This window comes from Protomyctophum bolini, assembly GCF_963924005.1.
Source record: "Protomyctophum bolini genome assembly, chromosome: 5".
NCBI classification, from domain to species: domain Eukaryota; kingdom Metazoa; phylum Chordata; class Actinopteri; order Myctophiformes; family Myctophidae; genus Protomyctophum; species Protomyctophum bolini.
This window is the reverse complement of record NC_137866.1, coordinates 27,088,308-27,109,779: the sequence shown is the minus strand read 5'-3', so window position 1 is coordinate 27,109,779 and position 21,472 is coordinate 27,088,308. Positions and strand designations below refer to the sequence as shown.

General features: G+C 44.3%; 1 protein-coding gene across 4 annotated transcripts; it reads right to left on the bottom strand.

The window, feature by feature from the left end:
• Positions 1-5,301: 5,301 nt before the first annotated feature.
• On the bottom strand, positions 5,302-20,468 carry wdr6 (WD repeat domain 6). 4 transcript variants are annotated; one of them, XM_080763864.1, is made up of 8 exons: positions 20,356-20,468; positions 19,080-19,202; positions 16,878-17,027; positions 13,622-16,547; positions 12,690-12,767; positions 11,530-11,646; positions 8,565-9,469; positions 5,302-5,373 (listed from the first exon to the last, which is right to left on the bottom strand). In XM_080763864.1, the coding sequence occupies exons 2-8, from the start codon at positions 19,147-19,149 to the stop codon at positions 5,351-5,353; spliced, it is 4,269 nt and encodes a 1,422-aa protein (XP_080619990.1). In that variant the 5' UTR covers positions 19,150-19,202; positions 20,356-20,468; the 3' UTR covers positions 5,302-5,350. The 4 variants fall into 4 exon arrangements, with proteins under 4 accessions (XP_080619990.1, XP_080619987.1, XP_080619989.1 ...); XM_080763861.1 differs by lacking the exon at positions 5,302-5,373 and having other exon boundaries at positions 7,916-9,469; XM_080763863.1 differs by lacking the exon at positions 5,302-5,373 and having other exon boundaries at positions 7,916-9,469; positions 13,622-16,550; positions 16,896-17,027.
• Between the last annotated feature and the right edge of the window lie 1,004 nt (positions 20,469-21,472).

Sequence of the window (21,472 nt, the reverse complement as noted above, 5' to 3'; positions counted from 1 at the left end):
GGAGCCTCACGGTTCCCATCCGGCCACTCTACCCCTGATCCACTGCCACCGCGCAACACATGTGCAGAGCAATCCATAGCACCCCTCCCTTTCACTCATCTACACTGCTGGATAGGGCTTTGTTTGACTGATCTCATTGTTAGATTGAACAATCAGACCACCACATAGCAGCCCCAGTGGCCTAATGGATAAGGCACTGGCCTCCTAAGCCAGGGATTGTGGGTTCGAGTCCCATCTGGGGTGTCTGTCAGCAGAGTGGCGCAGCGGAAGCGTGCTGGGCCCATAACCCAGAGGTCGATGGATCGAAACCATCCTCTGCTATTTAACAGAATTTTGAAAATGGTGGGATGGGAAGTCTGTGAGATACCACAATAGAGAGCAAAATCTAGTCTGGAGGGAACCAAACGCACACTGCATTGGCTGTCGCCCTTTTTTTCCTTCCCAACTATTCCGTTATTAATTATCCATTTGCCAATTTGAAGCTGTTGGTGTATTTAAAGTTTAAACATGATGTTTTTTTAAAGAAGAAAAAGGGGAAAGACATCTATATATAATGGCCTCTAAATCTGCTGAATTGGTCTAACTTTCGGAGTCCTAGACCACTAATTCCATGTTTTCAACGATATTTAGCAAAAGAAAACAGCAACATTTTCCAATTAATTACAACATTTAGATTTAATTAATTTATATTTTTAGAACACTTTACTTCTAAGCAAACAAATCAATTAAAATAAACACAAATAACATGTGAGAGATTGAGTAAAATACACATGAAATTAATTATGTTTTATTTGTTGTGTTTTGAGCTTGTAGATCGGCTAATTTGGAAAATGTTTGAAATGTTTGAAAAGCATAATTATGTCAAATAATGGACGATACATACCATAGTTAACCAATTGACGCCTGGTGCAACGTATACGTTGTTCTACCCTTGATGCCGGCGCGCTCTCTGTGTCTCATCAGCTATTGCTATACATGTAGCAACATAACTATTTAAAAAAAAAACATCAGAATTTGAAGGTTTTCAGAAACCTAGGTCAGGCCCTAGAAGGCGTTCCCAGATTCGGCCTCAGGCATCAATGGGTTAAGAGCCAATATTTCTGTCTGGCCCTATCTTTTATGCGTTTTAGGACAAGGTTCAACATAACATGGTGATAGGACATCACACACAGGGAGGGGGAGAGAGAGACAGTGTTTCCACACTTGGGCAGAAAGGTGCGGCAGTTTTGCGCTGTCTGTCGGGTTTTTAGACAGCTGGTGGATGGAAAAGAAGCTCCATCCACACGGCTGAATGCCGCGACGGACAGATTCCCGGAAACGCTTGCCCCCGCGGCAAATGGAAGCCGCGAGGGGGAACCTATTTCACTCACATTCCCCCACACTCACACTAACATAGCATCCACTTCACACATCACAACACTTCACAACATCAAAAGCAAAGGCATAAATAAATGTTGTGAGTGCTTGACACAGAATGTCACCTTGTCACCTCATTCGGAATCGTCAGGGGACAGGCTGACAAATTGTAAATTAGGTTGTGAATGCACACTTTACATCATGGTTAATTAAACACACCTTCGACAGAGAAGCAATTAATTACTAAATCACTTACAGTAGTAGCACTCATTACTCAACTGGGATTGAATGAATGAAAACTCTTGGCCCTGCATGTGATGGAACATAATTGAACAACTTTACTTTTACACCACATTCAAAACGGTTATGTTGTTATGCAAATGTTAATGTTGCACCTGGGAAAAAGGTGCAAATATCAACCATAGTAAGATTCCAGATTGGATTTGTGACAATGATTTCGAGAATAGTATTTTTTATGCCTTCTCAACCATTTGTCATATACCATTGCGCCCAACCCGATAACTGCTATATTTGGAGTTCTCAACGACGATGCACCAGTTACCGATTTCATTACCAGTTACCAAGCCAATTTCATAGCTTTTTCTTCACTCATAGCGAGGAGACTTATTCTCCGCAATTGGAAACCTGATAAACCTCCAACATTTACAAGTTGGGTCAAGGATTGATACCGTTGGAGAAACTCAGATACAACAGGTACAAATCTCGGCAGAAATTTGTAAAGGCTTGATCCCCTTTCATTGAATTCATGATGCTGTATCCTAGCTGTTATAGGTGTTTTCCTATTTTTCTGTTTCCCTTGATTTCTAGAAACGATGTACACTCTTAACACTCTTTCAAAGTTTTTCATTTTAGCTTGTCATGTTTTATAGTGATAATTGGATGTGTGGTAACCTATTTTCCTTTATCAATTGTACTACTGTCTGGTTAGAGTCTGGTTGGTTCACTGTGTAGCCCCTTAATCTAGTAAAAGGCCATTTTTATTGTATTTATTTTATTTTATTATTTATTATTTTATTAATTTATTATTTATATCCTTTATTACCCGTTTATTATTATCATGGTTTATAGTTTTATTATTGTTGCTTTTGTTGTTGTTGTTGTCTTCTTCTTTTGTGAGGGAACCGGGGAGGGTGGGGTATATGTGGGGTTGTTTGTCTATCAAAATTGAAAATCCTATAAATAAAGTTATAAAAAAAAAGAAAAGTGATTCCGAAAGTCAGTCAAAGAACAAGATCTTATCCTTTCGGGATTGGCACCAATATTGATGCCGATGGAACAGTCGCACAAGGATTTCGGGCCATAGGAGTATGCGCATGTCCTTTATGCGCCAAGTTAACCCATTTTGGACGGGTTGGTGTTTGAAGCATGTTATACTTTAGCTATTGAAAAATAGCAGATCTACAAGCTCATAGCGTGGCACAGAGTGCCGGGCTACAAGCTTGTAGATCTGCTATTTTTTGAAAAATCGTGAAAATTTGTCGCAAATTTGGAATACCGGTATATATTCTTTCAGCTCGAACGTTTTCAACTCAATTCTTTGCTCCTGGGGGGTCCCCTGTAACAACATATTTTCAGATGGGGGTCGGCGGTCAATTACAGATAATTCTGGGGGTCCTTGACCTCGACATGAAAATGTTTGAGCACCACATAGAAACATAGGTTTTTCAGAAAACTGTTCGTCCTCAGGTCGAAATGGGTTAACTGAATTGGCAACTAGTTAATGTGTGCTTCAGAAATCCCCCACGCGCCTTGGTTAGTACTGTACCTGTCTTAGCGGGAGCAAGAGGTTCATTGTTCATTTTGCGTGTTGTGTTTCGATGCCTGGTCAGTGCTGGATCTGCCGTAACATTAGCATGAGCTCTCTGATGCGCTCCGCTCTGCAATGAGGTGTCTGGTACAACGGCAGCTCGAAGAAGGAGAAGGTGAAGCTGCGCGAGAAGCTGAGGTTGCTGACGGGACGGAGTGGCGGCAGGCGGGGTGCACGGGGCACCCTGCACTGGGGCACCACCCTCCGCCTCACCCGCACCCCTCTGGCACCTCCTCTAGCTGTAGAGAGATGAGAGACAAGGAGACAAGAGACAGAGAACAATTTAGGCATTTTAGCAGGCGCTCTTAATCCAAAGCGATTTACAGTAAGCAAGAACACCACAAGGTAATACATAGAAATAGTCATCGAGAATCATATAAGCAAGCTAAGAACCTAATATCTGCCTAAAGGTAGAGCTAGGCTATGACTGAGTATAACATTATAGAGTGCTACGTCTACATACCAGAATCAAAAGAAATGAGGAGGGGGAGAGAGGGAGAGAGAGACACAAAACCAAATCAATCAGTGTGCAAGGAATCAAACCCACCCGTCGGGCATTACTTTACCCCTGCACCACACAGACACCCAGGAAAATATATACAGGTTGACTATATATTTGTTTCTAATTCTAAGGTAGTATAGGCAAAGCCCGGAGAGGCGATGTCCATGATGCTTCTTATACTGCATAACAGTTATTGATTATTACAGTCAACCAATCACACTGTACTGTACCCGTGTTCTCCTGGGGGGCTGGGACAGATGGAGACGGGTTGGGAGAGCACAGATTTGAACCCACAACCTCCCCTCTGGCCACAGCGCGTTGAGGGGAGGCAGGGGTGGGATGAGGCGCCGGAGGCGGCGGGATGGAGGTGAAGGAGGACTCGAATAGGGAGTGGCCTCCCCAGGGTGTCATGGAGGCATCAGGGTGGAAGGTGGAGGAGGGAGGAGGAGCCTGGTGGGGGTAAGAGGAAGACGGTTGCTGCTGGTGCTCATGCGGTTTCTGGACGCGCTTCCTACGAGTGGCCAGCAAGGGGTGCTGAAGGGCTGGGGAGGACAGAGGCGGCTTCTTGGCTTTAGGGAAGGAGGGAAGGAAGATTGGAAAGCAGCTGTTTACTTTGCTACTCTTATGAAACTGGGCTAAAACCTGAAACTGGGCTAAAACCTAACTCTGGTCCATAGCCCTAATGCCCTTTGCTAGAGCTATGGACCAGAGCTAGCTAAAACCTATTAGAGCTTGGAAATTTGGAATCTAGTAAAATGCAACAGAAGAAAATCATTAATTTATTCTATTTAGCCCTGGGTCACAGCAGCGCAATTTAAAAACGCATGAATGAAAAATAAAGAAAGTCAATAAAAGCTAAGAATAAATCATATAAATCAACAGAATTAAAGAAGAGAAGACAGGATACAGAATTCAGAGTGCAGGAGAACGGGACGTTGATGGCCTCAGAATAACCCATTGAGAAGCCCCACTAAGTAACTGATAGTGATGTTTCATTCATACAATAGTCAGTGAATGGGTATAGTCAGTTAAGGGGTACAGCTAGTTATTTCTTCCACATTTGGATGCAATCCATCATAGTAAAAAACATAGCATTAGAGACATATACTGCATTAAAGACATACTTTCATATTTGCAGACTAGTATCACGCTGGATATTCACTATTACACCTTTAAATGTCATGGTCTGGCAAGTTTCAAAATGAAATGTTTTGGGTTTTTTTTTTTACTTACAAAGATGGATTTTGTCCATGGAACCAAATATATAAACACTGGCATTATATATTTTAAAGACATGCTACACTCTAAAAAGATTACCTGCTGGCTTTCTCCCAGATGAGCCAATCAGAGGCAGATGTTCCTGGGACATCAGGCCTCTGCAGACCTCTTCATCCTTAAAACCAATACAGTATCATTAGAACTGATATGCTTTACGCAGTGGTAAAAGTGCCCACAACCTCAGAGGTTGTGGGTTTGAATCCACTGTGGTGCATCCGGGCTGTTTTTCGGGGGAGGGAAGCTGGGCGGAGAGGTCATAATGTCACTGCACACAATCCTACGGGCTGGGGCAGCACCTGCTGTGCTGTGAGCAGGGAGTGTTGGACAGGAGGAGCAGGACGAAGACTCTACGTCCTCCCGGTGAGGGCTCCTCATTGGTAGGTGAATCAGTAGGAAACAACAGCAGTGACTATAAACACAAAAATGTGTGTTGGGAGGAATCAATTATATTGGTTAGAAAAATAGAAAGAACAGAAAAATAAAATAACTGGTGGATTTAGAGAGCACACAATAACAATGTGGCTTCATATGGTCAGGCCTAAAGTTAATCATTTGTATAATTACCACATAATGCTGTGGCACAGAAATGACAATGAAAGTGAGGACAATTGTTGTAAATACAAAACCTGTAACTGTACAGTATGGACAAACCAAAAACTAAATGACAGTATACCAACTAAATACAAACATTAGCTGAGACTCAAAAAGTCAGAAAGAACCAGTCTTTCCAATACAACTAATGCCGCTATGGGTAAAGCAATCAGGCTCAATGGGGCTTTGAATGCTTCAAAAGACACATTTTAGTCCATCGACTCTAGTGACTAGACAGGGATTTGTGGATTGGCTGGTAACACTGCAGCTACTTGCTGCCATGTTATCACAGAAGACAAAATTAATGTCCCTGACAGGATACGATTAGGACAGAATTAATGCCCCCGCAAGTTTAACAACAACAAATGTCTCTGCAAGGATAAGATTAGGACAGAATTAATGTCCTTGCAAGGCTTAGAACAAGGACAAAATGAATGTACCCGCAAGTTTAAGAACTAATGTCCTATTGTCCCTGCAAGGAAATGAACTGTATGAGGAAAAGAAAATTAAGGAAATAATGAATGTACCCCGACAGGATACGGTTAGGACAGAATGAATGCCCCCGCAAGTTTAAGAACTAATGTCCTATTGTCCCTGCAAGGAAATGAACTGTGTGACGACAGGCCTCAATGTCTATACAAGTACGGATATACAAGGCTGTGTACGAAGTGTGCACCAATTTCAAAAGGGTATAGTGAAATGTAGGCGTACTGTGAAACAAAACGTGCGTACCTTGGCTGGTTGTAAAAACAAATCCGTTTTGCTTAAAAATAAAATAAAATCAGCAGCTCATCTTGCTTGTTCTCCTGTGCCCCACAATGCATTTCCCAGCACACACACCTGTTGTGTTCCTCTCGTTAATGTCTTCCCTCTGTAAGAAGGCCTACCTCATATGAGCTCAGTGGCCTCTCTACAAGCTACTGCCTTTGACAATCATTTTGTCCTCTCTTCCCTTTCACACAATTTCCAACTCATGAAATTGTGAAGAGCACGTACGTCCTCTACATGCATTCTTAATCCACATGTACCATAGTTGTTGAACCAGTCTCCGGCCTTTAGATATATAATCGTACCTCCTCAACCTGCCCCCTTTCTCTCTGTCATATATCACTCCACCCGCTCTCCACTGACACACTGATTTATTTATTCCTTCGCTTTGGTCATTTCTCATTCTCCTTGGCTCCCCTGCTCTCCCCTGAGCACCTCTGTTTACACAGTCTTCCTTACTTTCCTGCCTTGTTCCCTCCTCATCTCTCGCATGTGACATCAGTGTGACCAAACTCTTCACACTTTCACCCCTCTGTGTGAACGGCAGTGAAAATGTGTACCCTCTCTTTCCCTCCCTCTCCTTCTCTCCCGACAGTGAAACACACTTTGTTCACTATATGGTTTTTCCCATCTCATGTCCCTTAGTTTTTCTTTCCATCACACGTGACAGGGGCAATGGCACGGGTGCTTTCAACCCCTCCCCTCTATTCTCTCTCCATCTCCTATAACTGAAACTGACCATGTGTGATGTTTTTTTCTTCCTTTTTCTTTCAATAGGCCGACAATAGAGGCAGTCAACATCTCATATGCTCACTAACTCCGTATTCTTGTGAACTACTGGAGTGAGATGAGCATGGGAAGTTTGCCTCGTCTCACTTCTCTTCATCCTCTTGCCATCTCTCTCTACTCTCAATTTCTTGCTCTCCCTTTTTATTGTCAGGCCTTCATTTCTGCCCAATCTTTCTTTCAGTACCTGTACATGGATGCTTTCCTCTCGATATTTTGGCTCTCTATTTTGGTATCTCAAGAATGCGTTGTCTCTCACTCCGTTTCTACTTTAATGCTTTTGTCCTCATCACCACCTCTATTTCCCCCATTATGCTTTCACTCTCTCTCTTATTATGCCTTTCCCCCATTGCTGCGCCTGCATCCGAGTTGAGTGACAGGGGGAGCGATGCAAAGGACAAAAGGCAATGTGAGCCCTGGTTAAAATATTCATGCTCACCTGTAGCAGCAGGTGATAGACGGGCATCATAACGACCTCATGTGAACTGCTCTGACCTCTGCCCTGCACACACATGCTTATTTCAGACAGAATGCATATTATTAGTGACTATACAATCTGTTTGTTTCTTTTGTTTTTGCCTCTGGAAATACAATGTGCATAACAGGATATTGGAACAACATATTTTCAGATGGAGGTCGGCGGCCAAATACATATAATCTTTGGGGTCCTTGACAAGAAAAAGGTTGAGAACCACTGACATAGAAACATTGGTTTTTCAGAAAACTGTCAGGTTTTAGAATCGTCCTCAGGTCTAAATGGGTTAAATGGCAGGAATATGACAACATTCACCATTTCATTTGGTTTTTATTGTATCTCTTACATAATGTTTTGGTGATCATTGGACCTTCAAGCATTAAACATACATGTTGATTGGGCACTTGTTCAGTGTATATGAAGGGATATCACATTCCTCCGTACTACTGTACACTACCCACTGAAACTTCTATCGGGTGAAAAGAAGCGACTGGTGACTTGTGTATCGGAGAAGACATGTGGCTGCTACACCCTCCTCAGACCAATAGTAGACGTTGGCAGTGACAGAGAGACTATAAACATGGCCCTAACAAAATTAAGTCGATTGGTTCATCCTTGTTTTCCCCCTGGTGATTCGTCTCCTTACGATTTGTCTTTCCAAGTTCTGTTTTCCTCTAAAGTCACTGTAACGCGTTGCTCTGTCAGCCCTCTTTTTCTTTGCTCCTCCTCTGACTCCATCCCTCCCTCGGCCTCTACATCTGAAACTCTTATCAGCTGGAGGCCCTGGCCACAGGCCAGCACCCACCCTGCTCTGGGCGTCTTCACACCGCCAGCCATGTCACTGCTGCGGTTACCTGCAGCAGCCTCCCTCTCCATTACCGCCCTGGCTTCAGAACCCGTCTCGCTGCCTGGCCTACAACCTGCACCTCGTGTATCGCCCCCCGCCACCACAGCAACACCTGCCTCGGTCTTCATCTTACCGTCTATCCTGACCAATGTCTCCCCTCTGTCACCGGCCGCTTCCAACCCACTCTCAGACCCATCCGTCTCACTCTCTCTCCCCGTCTCCTTCTCCCTGCCAACAACACCTCTTTCAGCCCTTCTCCCATTCTCTTCGATCATCTCCTCTCCTATCCAGACAGCCATTCCAGCGGCGTCAGCCACGTGCGAGTAGAGCGTCCCGCTGTGTACGATTCCAGCACTGCGGACCCTCCAGAGGCAGATTCTCTGGTCTGGGGACGTTGAGACTAAAAGCCCAGGCGAGAGGAGTCTTAAGGCAGTCAGGGGGGCTGCATGGGCCAGGGGGATGCGGGACTGGGACTGGAGGTGGAGATGTAAGTGACTGAGGGGGTGGAGTGAGTCAGGATAAGGTGGAGGGGTACTGGGTGAGGACTCAGAGTGAGTATGTGGGTGAGAAAGCACAGGGGACCGAGAGTGGCAGGGTTTGAACTGAGAATGGGTCTGACTCTGGACTTGTGAGTGTAACTGGGGCTGTGTTTGGGACACAGGGAGCCCAGTTTGAGGGGAAAGAGTGTGGTTGTGGAGAGGATAGCATGGCTCCTCCAAAAGCTGCTCCTCGGCTGGTGAAAGCACTCTGCTCCCCTCTATCGCATCCACAAGGTACTGCACCCTGACCATCGACACTGTCAGCTGTCCATCATCTCCGCCACTTGCAACAGTTACCCAGCAACCGTCCTCTTGTCGTTCCGCGCTCTCTGCCCAGACGACCAATGAGTTGATACCGTTGTGGTGGGCGGGGATGCTGAGGCGTGGGATTGGCGGAGCTGGAGTATCAGTCTTACTATTGACCAATGTCGAGGCGGCTGTGGTCACATCCCACACTGCAATGTTCCCATCTGTAGCAGCACTGAACAGGAGCACACGTCTGAGAAGAATAGATAAAAACCGGGGGAGAGAGGAGAGGTGGGACAAAATAGTAAGAGGAAGGGAGTGAGATAAATGCACTACAGACACATAAGAGATTTTGCGCATATACCATAGACCGTAAAAAGAAATGGACAGAGGTGACGCCATTGGTTTCTACAGACCCACTTTGAACTTGAAGCCTGTTTTTCAGCGATTTCAAATGCGCCATCTTTCTATATCTAGTCCGAAATGCTCACGGAAAAGACTGCTACGGCTATCATACATTTTAGAATTAATGGGAATATAATTTACTAAACGCATATCATGATTATTAACCCATTTTGGGTGGGAACCCCTTTTGGTGTTTTAAGCATCATGTTATAATAGCTATTTTAGAAGAATCGTGAAAATGTGGTGCAAATCTTTGAATATATATTCTTTCAGAGCGAACGTTTTTATATCTTTGCTTCTGGGAGGAGGTCCCTGGAACAACATCTTTTTAGATGGGGGTCGGCGGCAAATTACATATAATTTTTGGGATCCTTGACATGAAATATTGAGCACCTCTGACATAGAAAACTAGAAAATTTTTGACGTCAGGCCTAAATGGGTTAAAGAAAGACTTTACACTAAAGTTCGCCTAAATCCTTTGACTTGAATTGAGATTCTAACGTATTGTGACCAATAGAAGGTATAATAGCGATATCTGTTGGGCCATTAATAGGAACAGCAGGCTGAAAGGAGAACCCGGAAGTGAGCTTCAATGGGCTATATGCATCCAACCCTTCCATGTTCAGCTTGGGCAGCCACTGCACTTCCGGTCACCAGCCGACTCATTCTAGCAATGGCCCAACATACGGTACAGACTAAGTGTTTCTGATATTTTAGACCCATGTATTTTGGTTGGCCCAAATCATGATTTAAAAACGTGGAAGGGTTAAGTGTTGTTTTTGGCAGCAAAATTAGATTTTAGTTTTAGTCATACCCGGTAGTCTTTTGAATAGTTTTCATTTAGTTTCAGTCACATTTTAGTCACCTGGAATGTTTTACTGTTACTGTTTTAGTCAACTAATAAGATTTTAGTCGACTAAATCTACAGTTGATTTAGTAGAATGTATTTTAGCGGGCCTTGATGCGTCGTAATGACTGATTTTATACTTGCTGAAAATAGCCGATCTACAAGCTCACAACGCGTCGTGCATGCAAACAATATTGTAAAATGACTTATACTGGATCTCTTGTCCACTAGTCCCTTCCTAACATTTTAGTCTATTTTCTTTTTGAGTATATGCAGTCTTAGTTTTAGTCATCATAGCTGGTAGTTTTTATTTAGTTTTCAGTGAAAAAAGGTTGTCGACGATCAATTTTCGTCATAGATTCAGTCGACGAAAACACCACTGGGTTGGATGCATATAGAGCATTACAGTGTACAGGGGTTTTCCCCCTTGGCATATACTGTTACATGTTTCAAGGTCCAAAATATGACAGTTGTTGATGAATCGCCACATTTAAATACCATTCTTGAGTTTTAACCGTTTGACCGCCAGGATTAATTAATCTATCTATCGCGCATTGCCAATGTTTTATCACACGCAATAAAACCCTTATTTTGAAGAGCCAAATATCCGTAACCGGATGTTACAATGACAAAATGCTGTGTGTGGTGTCTTGACCGGTTGTTGTTCTCTCGGTCGGTGGTGAAAAAACCTGACTGAGAGTATCACAGCGCCTGCTGTCGGCCGTTGAAAAACGACATTCATTGCGCCTATTTGGAGATACAGGCCATTGAAAGCATGGCCTGCATGAAGTGGATGCGCGCGCATCTTCAAAATGGCCGCGGCCACTGTCCCACTTTGACTGTTATGCTAACGAGAGGCAGCTAACGATTCGATCCGTTCAAAACATGGATTAAAGAATATAAACCCTGGAAAACGTAGGCTAGGGTTTTGGCGGGCTGCACGACTAATTTAATCCTACGGTTACTACGGTTCTGGCGGGCTCCGTGAAGCTCGAAGTCTCATTAGGCTACACATGGTTGGTAAAAGGCTGATATGATATCTTCATCCATGTATTAGTCACCTGTTGCCTTCTCCATCCTCCATCCAGCAGGTGGCGAGACTGAGGACACAGCGATGGTGGTAGAAACTCTCCCACAACAACTCAAAGTGACCTTTGACCTCACTGACTGAGAACAATCTGGGTGTAGAGAGCGAGGGGAAGACAGAGAGAGACAGACACATGAACCATATTAAAACTTTTATAACCCATTCAGGACAGGAACCCCTTTTTGGTGTTTTAAGGATTATGTTATACTTCAGCTATTGAAAAAGATATCAGATCTGCTATTTTTGAAAAATCCTGAAAATGTGGCACAATTCTTTAAATATATATTCTTTCAGAGTGAACATTTTTTAACTCATAATCTTTGCTTCCGGGGGGTCCCTGGAACAACGGGGGGGGTCGGTAGCCAAATACAGATACCTTTTGGGGTCCTTGACATGAAATAGTTTGAGAACCACTGATATAGAAACATAGGTTTTTCAGAAAACTGTCATGATATAGACATTTTGTAGAATCTTGTCTCGGGTCTAAATGGGAGCATTTTCATTTCTCTAGGGAACATTTTCTGGGTTTTTTTACATTTGCTCTAGCGATGAGCTCATCAAATGATGTGTCAGGGACGGGCAGTCGGGCACACATAGACATCAAAGGGGGCTCCATACCCTGCCTTTTTCCCGTCTGTAAAACAACTGCCCTTAACTATTTACTATGGTGAAAGAAATGCAAATGCCACTCCTTTCCTTCTATGCCATGCCGGAAGGCAGCATTCAGGAGAATTGCTTTCAACCCCCCCCCGAAGTCTCCTGAACTTGAACACAGTATTTTGCGTTGAACAAATTAGTTTAGGTTTGGTTGTGCCCCGAAAATAATAGGTCTACAAGCTCTCAACGCGTCGCAGTGTGACACGTTGTGAGCTTGTAGATCTGCTATTTTCGCCATTTTTGTCCAAAAGTGCCCTCTTACGGGATAGTACATATGTATAGCATAGTAGTATATATGTATAGTTTATATGTATAGTTTCATTATATAGATATTCCACTTACTTTCTTAGCTTACGCATGTTTCATGATAAATGTTTTTATGTGATGTATTCCCATGCTTTTTTTGTTCTTGCTTAATGTAAGTCGCTCTGGATTAAGAGCGTCTGCTAAATGCCAAAACTGCTAAATTGTACCAACCTCACAGCTCCATCACTGCAGGCCAAAGCCAGGTGAACACAATCCTCCCCCTCCTTCACCACAGCAATGCACATGTACCTGGTGGATAAACAAACACACATATGTTAATACAGCTTCACACTACAAACTGTGGTTTAAATCTTCAGAAATATTAATGTTTGATCAATAATTTATTTCTATCAGCCAAAGAAATGTCCAGTTTTACAGTACCTCAAACTTTGCTCTATTTTTGCCTATTAATTGTGCCAATATGCGACGCCTGTAGAATATGCCTCACCAATATGACTCACCCCCTGCTATTATGCTGAAATCCCCTCCACCCTTCTCACACAACTGTATCACTATATGGAATTCTATGGAATCTCTTAATTTTTTGGAAACTGCACAAAAAGGAATTTCACCCACTGTTTTACTGTATAACTGTGATGAGACACAAAAGGCTGATTCTGAATTGGAGCCAATTATACCTTATCAGTGCTCAACATTTGTAATATACTATATAAAGTGTATTATGTTATAAATGAATTGCAATGTAAATATAGTAACATACATTTGAACACAATGTAGGCAATGATAATAATAAAGGTTGTGTTCATTGTCCACTGCACCTAGAGAGAAAACTGATCAAGGTTCAAGGTTCAGCTTGGTTCATAGCTTACTTAATTTGTTGCAGCGATCCGGTCGACAAACCCACAACGTGTGTGTTGTGGGCTTGTAGATCGTCTGTGTTTGCAGACAGAGTACATACAGTACTAAAAAACAAAGAAATACAAAATAACCCTGTTTCACACTCAAGGTAGTCTGTTTACTTCCTAGTCTGGCTGTCACGTGAGTCAATCATGTGGCTGCATATCAGCTGTTTATGCATGTCTTTGAAGAGGATTTGATATACACACACACACACACACACACACACACACACACACACACACCTGGTTTCTGGGTCCATTTTCACCATCTTGTGCCGATTCCGCCTCCTCTCCCATTGCTCATCCAATCGGTGACTGGCTACCTGGATCACCTGACAGGAAGGAAGCTGCCTCTGTCCATCCCAGCTAATCATCAGCCTGTAACACTGCAGCTGGGCCCGGCCTCCCGCGGAGACCAGCAGAGCAGAAATGGGCTGTTTTGGTCCTTCCATTTCTATTCCTCCTCCAGTTCCAATATGCCTTTGCCCAGAACATGTTATGGCAGCTACGGTGCGGACACTAGAGATGTGGTCTGTGATCACTGAAAGCACTTGGACCTCACCGGAATTAGGTTTGACAGCCAGGACAGACAAACTAGTGTCCTCTCCTCCTGTCACCAAAATCTCCCAATGTCCGTCGCTACTTTCCTCTGCTCCTGCTGTTGTCAAGACTTTGGCCTGTGTCTGAACCTCATTGCTCATTCCCACCATTCTTCCCAACCTACACACACATCCAATGGCCCTCCCATGGACCCCCTCTCTTAGGTCCCAGGCCTTTCCTGCCTTGCCCGCCCGGATGGACATCTCGCTGGGCGGTTGTGATGCCATGACGGCCCCTTGCTTGATGAAGACCAGGGTACCATGTCCAGGCCATAGAGCTTCATGTGAGGGCCAGAGACCCCATGAGCGATGCCCCCCGCCACAGGGCACCGACAGCAGCCTATCCTGTCTCACTGGGTCCCACACCACAAAATGGTCCGCATGGAACCCAGCAATAACAAACCGGGCTTCTCGTCCCTCAGTCTCTCTCTTCGTTTCTTCTTTGCCTCTTTCCTGGCTGCTGATTGGTTCTTTCTGGATTTCTTCCGGATCTTTCAAAACTGCTTGGACGTTTGTCTCTCGATCCTCCAAACTATTTTCCTCCTCTTCCTGAGAGCGTTCTGGAAGGTCTGTCACTGAGCGTTCCGGTTCTAGAATCAGGACCCTCTCCAGCCATTCCATGCCCTTGCAGGCCCGTTGGACTCTCAGAACCTCTAGTTGAAGGCCTTTAGGGCCACCTCTTTTCTCTTCACCGTCAGCTCCTGCATTTTCCTCCAGTGTTTCTCGTTTATCTGTAGTTTGCGATCTGAAGACCCTCACACAGCCGTCCCTGCCGGCGCTGTATAGAAGCCCCCGGTACTCGCAGACTGAAGTCACGCCCTGCTTTCCATGCACCCCGAAAAGACAGCTTTCTGGCTTCAGTGGCAGGTGGCATTCTTCCGTTCCCTTTCTCACCTCCATCAAGCCTCCATCTTTTTCTTCCATGCCGTCTCCATGTATTTGAACATCGCCTTTTTCATCTGCCTTACTGCTGTCGGTTCTCCCGATCAGCAAGTCTTGACATCGTCCTTCCTCTTCCTTCTCCCTTTGCTCACATGTTCTTCTCTCGAGGAACAGCAGCAGGGACCCTCTCCTGTCACCACACACCCACAGCACCCCTGCTGCTGTTCTGGAGTGGAGTCGGACTGCTGCGGTCAACCAGCGTTTGGCACAGACGGGCAGGAGGAAGGTGGGGAGGGTTGCCACCCTGAGAGCCATGTGAGACTCTTCATCCATATCGACCTCAACGTACCAGCGGTGGACGAGCCCCCCTGCCCCGGAGGCAAGCAAATATCCCCCGCCGTGTCTACCGCTCTCTTGTGCACACCCGACCCAGATGAGGCTATGGATCTTCCCTTGACCTCCGCTGAGAAGCACCCCAGATTGGGGTTGGGAAAGTGGAAAGACCTGTACTCCTCCAATGAGGTTGCCCACGGCACACAGGTGGACTGTGGACGACGAGTCTTTGATCCTGATGGTTAGTGTTTCCATGACACAGTAGGACTGGAACTCAACGGGGCCCTGCCATAGAGACTCCCACTGTCCGTCACGGTACTGGTAGACTATCCCTTGATCAGTGCAAACCACAATCTGAAATTCAGACAAGCCGCTAGTGCTGCTCTCTTTCCCGGTCACACACAACGCCTTGGGCATGTCCTGACCAATGAATTTCATGTCCAATTCATTTACCGTCTCCCCCTTCATCACCCCACTTTTCTTCAAATCTTTTTCCTTATCCCCTTCCAGCCTCCATAGCCTCACCCCGCCATCAGCACCGCCCGTTGCCACCCACGACGCTTGCCTTGCATCATGCACGTTTCCCCCACTCACGGCCAGGGCTCGGACCCCTCCGGCTCGATGTCCCTTTAATGTCCGGGCCACCTTCCCATCTGCAGCCCAGTCCCAAACCAAGCACGCCCCGTCCTCCCCGGCACTGTACACTTTCCCCGGGGAGAGACGCACAGAGAACACCCTAGCCTGGTGTCCATATAAGACCCTCAAACAGGTAGGGTTCAAATCTCCACATGTCCCACCGGGTCCCCCTAAAACCCCAACGCCCCATACCCTCACACTGCGGTCATCGGAGGCCGAGGCCAGCCACCCTCTCTCCTGGAGGTAGGACAGGCTGAAGATGACACCACTGTGCCCCAGCAGACGCCTCTCAACTGGGGCTTTGAGTTGCGCCTCGTTCCCCTCTGTGCCTCCTGAGCCAGGCCTCCACAAAACTAGCTGGTTGAAGACAGTTCCCCCGACTAGGACTGAATCCGTCCACGACTTGTCCACTAGAAGTAGGGCAGAATAGAGGAGACAGCCCTCTAAGCAGGAGCACTGAACTAAGGCTTTTCCTTTCTCTGCGTCCAGGAGGAAGGCTCCGTTATGGGCTAAAGCCACGCCGAGGAGCGGTCGTCCTTCTCCAGAAAGCCAGTGGACATCCAAGGCCCAGTCTTGCAGTTCCATGAGGGGACCTATGGTCTCGAGGTGCAGGTGGTCCCCACGGTGGAGCTCTGTGCGCAGCCTGACTAGCCTCACAGCCTTGCCTCCATACACTGCAAGATCATAGTGCCTGGAAGTGGACTCTGTGCTAGAGCTCCCTCCTGAGGACAGAGAAGAGAGGGTGATGTAAGAAACATTCACACACAGATATAGATTAACTCATGATGTGGGAATTTGTGATAATTCCTTTACGTTCAAAATATGGGGGCAAACAGAATCGGGCCCATTGACTTCATGCGCTTACATTTCATTTTAAGCTACCATTGCTACCATTATCAATTGGTCCATGAACAACTTTTACTATTTTAACAATTGACTATTTTAATTATTTGACTATTACGCCTCGGTGAGCACGTGGTTGCATGAAATCGGTCGTGAAAAAGAAAATAAATTGTGAAAGGAAGAACAACGGAGAGAAAGAAAGAGACCGTCGTCTGTCCACCTACCGTTCTCTGTGGTGGAGTTACGTTGTGGTCTGGGTCGGATGCCATGGATACGGTAATGTTGGAGCACACTCAGTGAGGCACAGGCTTTAGGGCGGGGATGGAGGCCGTACACTGTCAGTATAGGACCCTCACCTGTAAGGAAATCAATTGTCAGTCTAAAGAATGATTGTCAGGTTATGCTGCACCGCAAAAAAATTATCATTCGTGTACATGACCTTGAGACCTGACATGAGATTTGAGTGATTTGAGCTCACGTCAAATTGACGACTTGAGTTGATAAATGTGGACAGTTATGTTAACCATTTTTTGGTCTATGCAAGTTTCATAAATGAGGACTGACACTGTGTGTCAGTGTGTACGGTATATATATTTTTTACTACACAGCTTAGTTGAATGCTTGATTCTGATTGGTCAATCGCCAAATTCAGCTGTGTGTTATTTCTGGATAATGACCACTCTATAGCAGACCGATACCTAATCAAACCCTCGGAGCACCTGCCGTTCCCTCGCTGATATACTGCGGTTTCCAACATGACAGCCATGTAAACACACACACACACACACACACACAATGTCATGTACAGCTAAACATTGCTCTCAAAAGTGTTTTTGGAAACATTTGAGCGAGAAATAGACGAAGCAGTACCCGCAAATGGATTATATTTCACTTCCTTGTTTTCTGACTGTGCTGCAGCTGGGCAGACGCCGGCCAGCGTGACACTTATGGGAATACTTTCATTACCAAGCAAGGAAATACGAGTCGTTTTGTTGTGTTTTGGGTCAATTTATTAATTTATGTAAAGTAGCCAAAATAAGCGGGATAATGTATGGTCGGTGGTTAATCAGCCCGTCAGTGATTTATCGATAAACAAACCACTCAGCCATACTACATACACACACATATATATATATATATATATATATATATTCTGATCTGCACATGTATTAGTTAAATCATTGAAAGTCCTTTATCCATATTTGTCATTTTTCTCATTTGATACATTAGTCTCTCTGGTCCATGTTGTACTCCTGGGGCGTACTACCTCTTGCATAGGCAGAAGTTAATGGGAATCCAATAAACATTACATCATCATCATTGCATCAGTTGGGCGTTCCGTCTCCATTCGCCACAAGCGACTTAAACGTTGTCATGTCATGAGCAACTTTCTGTGTGTTGGAGTTTGGAAGCTTACCCTTACTCTAGTTTTCAATAACTCAACCTCATCAGTTATTGAAAACTAGCGCACTTTTCGGTGGTGCATGCAGGACATGATTGGGTGACAAGCACTTTCAAACACATGGATAGTGGTTTTCAACCAGTGGTCCTTGAGGGGGTTCCACATGGTCCCCAGCTAAATGATGGAGAGTTGGTAACCAAATAGACCCTTACAGATCTTTAACTCTTGAGAGCGTAAAATTTAACCAAATGGACCCGTTTCATTTTATGCTCTCATGAGTTACATTATTGTTAAACATTTGCATTAGTTAATTTACAAGATGTCTACACAAATAGAGAATCTAGAAGAATTGTTATTTTGTTCCAACGTTTGCCTGTTATCTCTCCTAATGTTATCTCTCCTAATGTTATCTCTCCTAACAGCATGGAATTGGACAAACAGAATATTCAAATATTTTGAGTTCTGAATCTCATCATGGTGGTCCGTGGCTCAAAGGCCAAATACATAATGGGCCTGGATATGAAAAAGGTTGAAAACCCTGACATAGAGATAATCACTGCACGGAATTTATTGACAGATATTAGGTCATAACGTACATGTCGAGGGTTGATTTTTATGAAACAAAAACTTGACAGAGACAAAGAGGATAACCCAAGCTTTCGATACAGATGCAATATTAGTAGCCTATACGAGTTTATCGTCATTTAATACTACCAGATTGGACTTTTTGTTTCATGAATGGGTTGTCATATCTATGGAGGGTATTGAAACCTCAAGTGGAATAGTAAGTGAGTGGCGACACACTTTGAACTCGCTGCAAAGCAGGTGCCTATGGGCTATAGTTCCAAACATTGGAACTACCCATTGAGATAGAATGAGCACTTCCGCATTCCATTGTTACAATGGGAGTCACTCTCTTACTATTCCACTCGGTTGAAACCTAGACGCATGCCGAGAGCATTTCTAGCATAAGTTGCTTATTGCGGCTACATCCCACCATGTGTACCTTTTAGTAGATATTCCTCCTGGAGGAACTCCAGTGCTGTGACAGGCGCTAACAAGGCTGCTGTCTCCATCACTCTGAGCAGCTATGGCCTCTGGGCAGGGGGCAGCAACAATACTGCACTGCCTGCAAGAATTTAAACACATGAAGAGATGGAAAAGAGACTGACAGAGATTAAACATATCATCATTGTGTTTTTCACAGGGCACTGCAGAGCAGCCATGCACTATTAAATCTCTCCAATTAAGACAGCTTTACTTTACTGAATAATAGAGACAACAGACGTTTCGGCTATCCAGCCTTCATCAGTGTGATATGACGTGAGACACTGATGGATAGCCGAAACGTCTGTTGATATGATCTGAACGGGTAACGCACCATAAGTCAGAGCGCGGTGGTCACAAGGAAAGTTATCTATGAAATCTTTCAAACCAGATTCTGCTTCACAGCATAAAACAATTCTTAACAAATGGTTGTAATGTAATGTGGGTTTTTTTAATAGAACAGCAAAGAGGTCAGACAGACAACCAAACATACGGAAGGACGGACAGACACACACACACACACACACACACACACACACACACACGTATAGCCCTAGATCTGATCCATATCCTTCTACTGCTTCTACGATTCTGCCCCGCGCAGTACAAGGATATGGGACTTCCAATGTTAAATCTCAAATCGAAAGCAGTGTCAATAGAAAGACTACTTTCCTTAGTGGAAGCACGCTGAGCCCCCCACCACACGTATAAACGGTACTTTTTGGCCAAAAAGCGATATTTTTTCACCGGAGGAAAAATATCCTCTATGAGGCAGTTCTCTGGGCAATATCAGTAGAGGGCGCAGCGGAGTAACTAAAAATGTTTTTTTTCCGGTGGAAACAAAATCCCTTTTTGGCCAAAAAGTACAGTTTATACGTGTGGTGGGGGGCTCAGAGTGCTTCCACTAAGGAAAGTAGTCTTTCTATTGACACAACCCGCCTTTGTTTTGGTGAGTAGCAAAAACGTTCTTTTTATTTACACTAAAGAGTAGAGGCTGGTCTGCATTCATGCGAGCGGCAGACGTTGATAGTAACATAGCTCTAATGCACGCATTAGAGCTATGGACCAGAGCTAGTATAGCCCCTCTCGGAACCCTCCATAAAGCTTTTATGAAATTTGGACTTTAAAGTCTTACAAATTTCAGAAACTTTACTACCATTGGGTTCTGCTTGTGGGGCTAACACACGCACAGCTATAAAACACACATGAATTATAATTTATTGTCTCATACTCACTCACAACACTTTTAATGATGAGGAACCGGCAGTATTGTTTTACACCACATCCAACACAACACTGCCGTTATTATGAACAAGTCTGTTATCATAAATTACTTGAAATGCATGAAATATTGGTAAATATCTCTCAAAGCCATGCAATGATGATACAGCGTCCCATGTGTTTTTCCTGTTTCTTCCGGTGAAAATTGTAACCAATCACAAGAGGCTATGCTGCATATTGTCCCAAGTAAACTGTTCGCCGATTGGTTCTAAACGATTACGTCCATTAGTTGTCCAGAATGTGCAGCATTTAGCTGACGTTGCAGCTGTCTGTCAGGCGCTGTTGAATACAACCGCCGCTGTTGTCTTCATAGATAGATTTCTTATGGTTGTATTGTTGTAAGGATTACACGTGACAATAATACAACTCCACACAAATGTATTCATAATTATGGAGTGTAAAAGCCTAACTCTATGCGGCCCGTGTATTTAATATACTGTGTGTGTGTGTGTGTGTGTGTGTGTGTGTGGGGGGGATGGATGGGGAATGGGGATTGGTTGGTCTATATGGCCATGCCATGCCTTTTTGAACCACAAGATGACACTGTACACTTGGTTTTATAATCAACCTTCCATTCTCTGTCGCTCCTTCTTTATAATCTAAAATGCAGTTAAAGGGATAATTCAGATTATAATTTTTTACTTAAACTGTATGAAATACATTAATACTTTTCCTAGCTTTTCCTTTCATAGCTGCTTTACCTGTGGGCCACATTACAAAAATGGCAAGGGGCCAGGGGCCAGTAGATAAAATTACGACATTAATGATACTTGATAACTTCTCTCTTTCAATTGCTTTATTTTCGCAAAATGTATGAAAGTACAATGTGCATGCACACAATATGTAAATAAATAAATGTGTTACATTTTCTTGCATAAACACAAAGAGCTGTTTCCATAACTGCACAAATTATTGCACATAACATGAGTAGCTGTTATAATAACATAATAACATAACATGAGTAGCTCTTTGCCTGCATGCCTGCCTGTCTGTCTGTCTGTCTGTCTGTCCATGAGTAGTTATTTGTCTGTCTGTCAATGAGTAGCTGTCTTACTGTCTGCCTGTCTATGA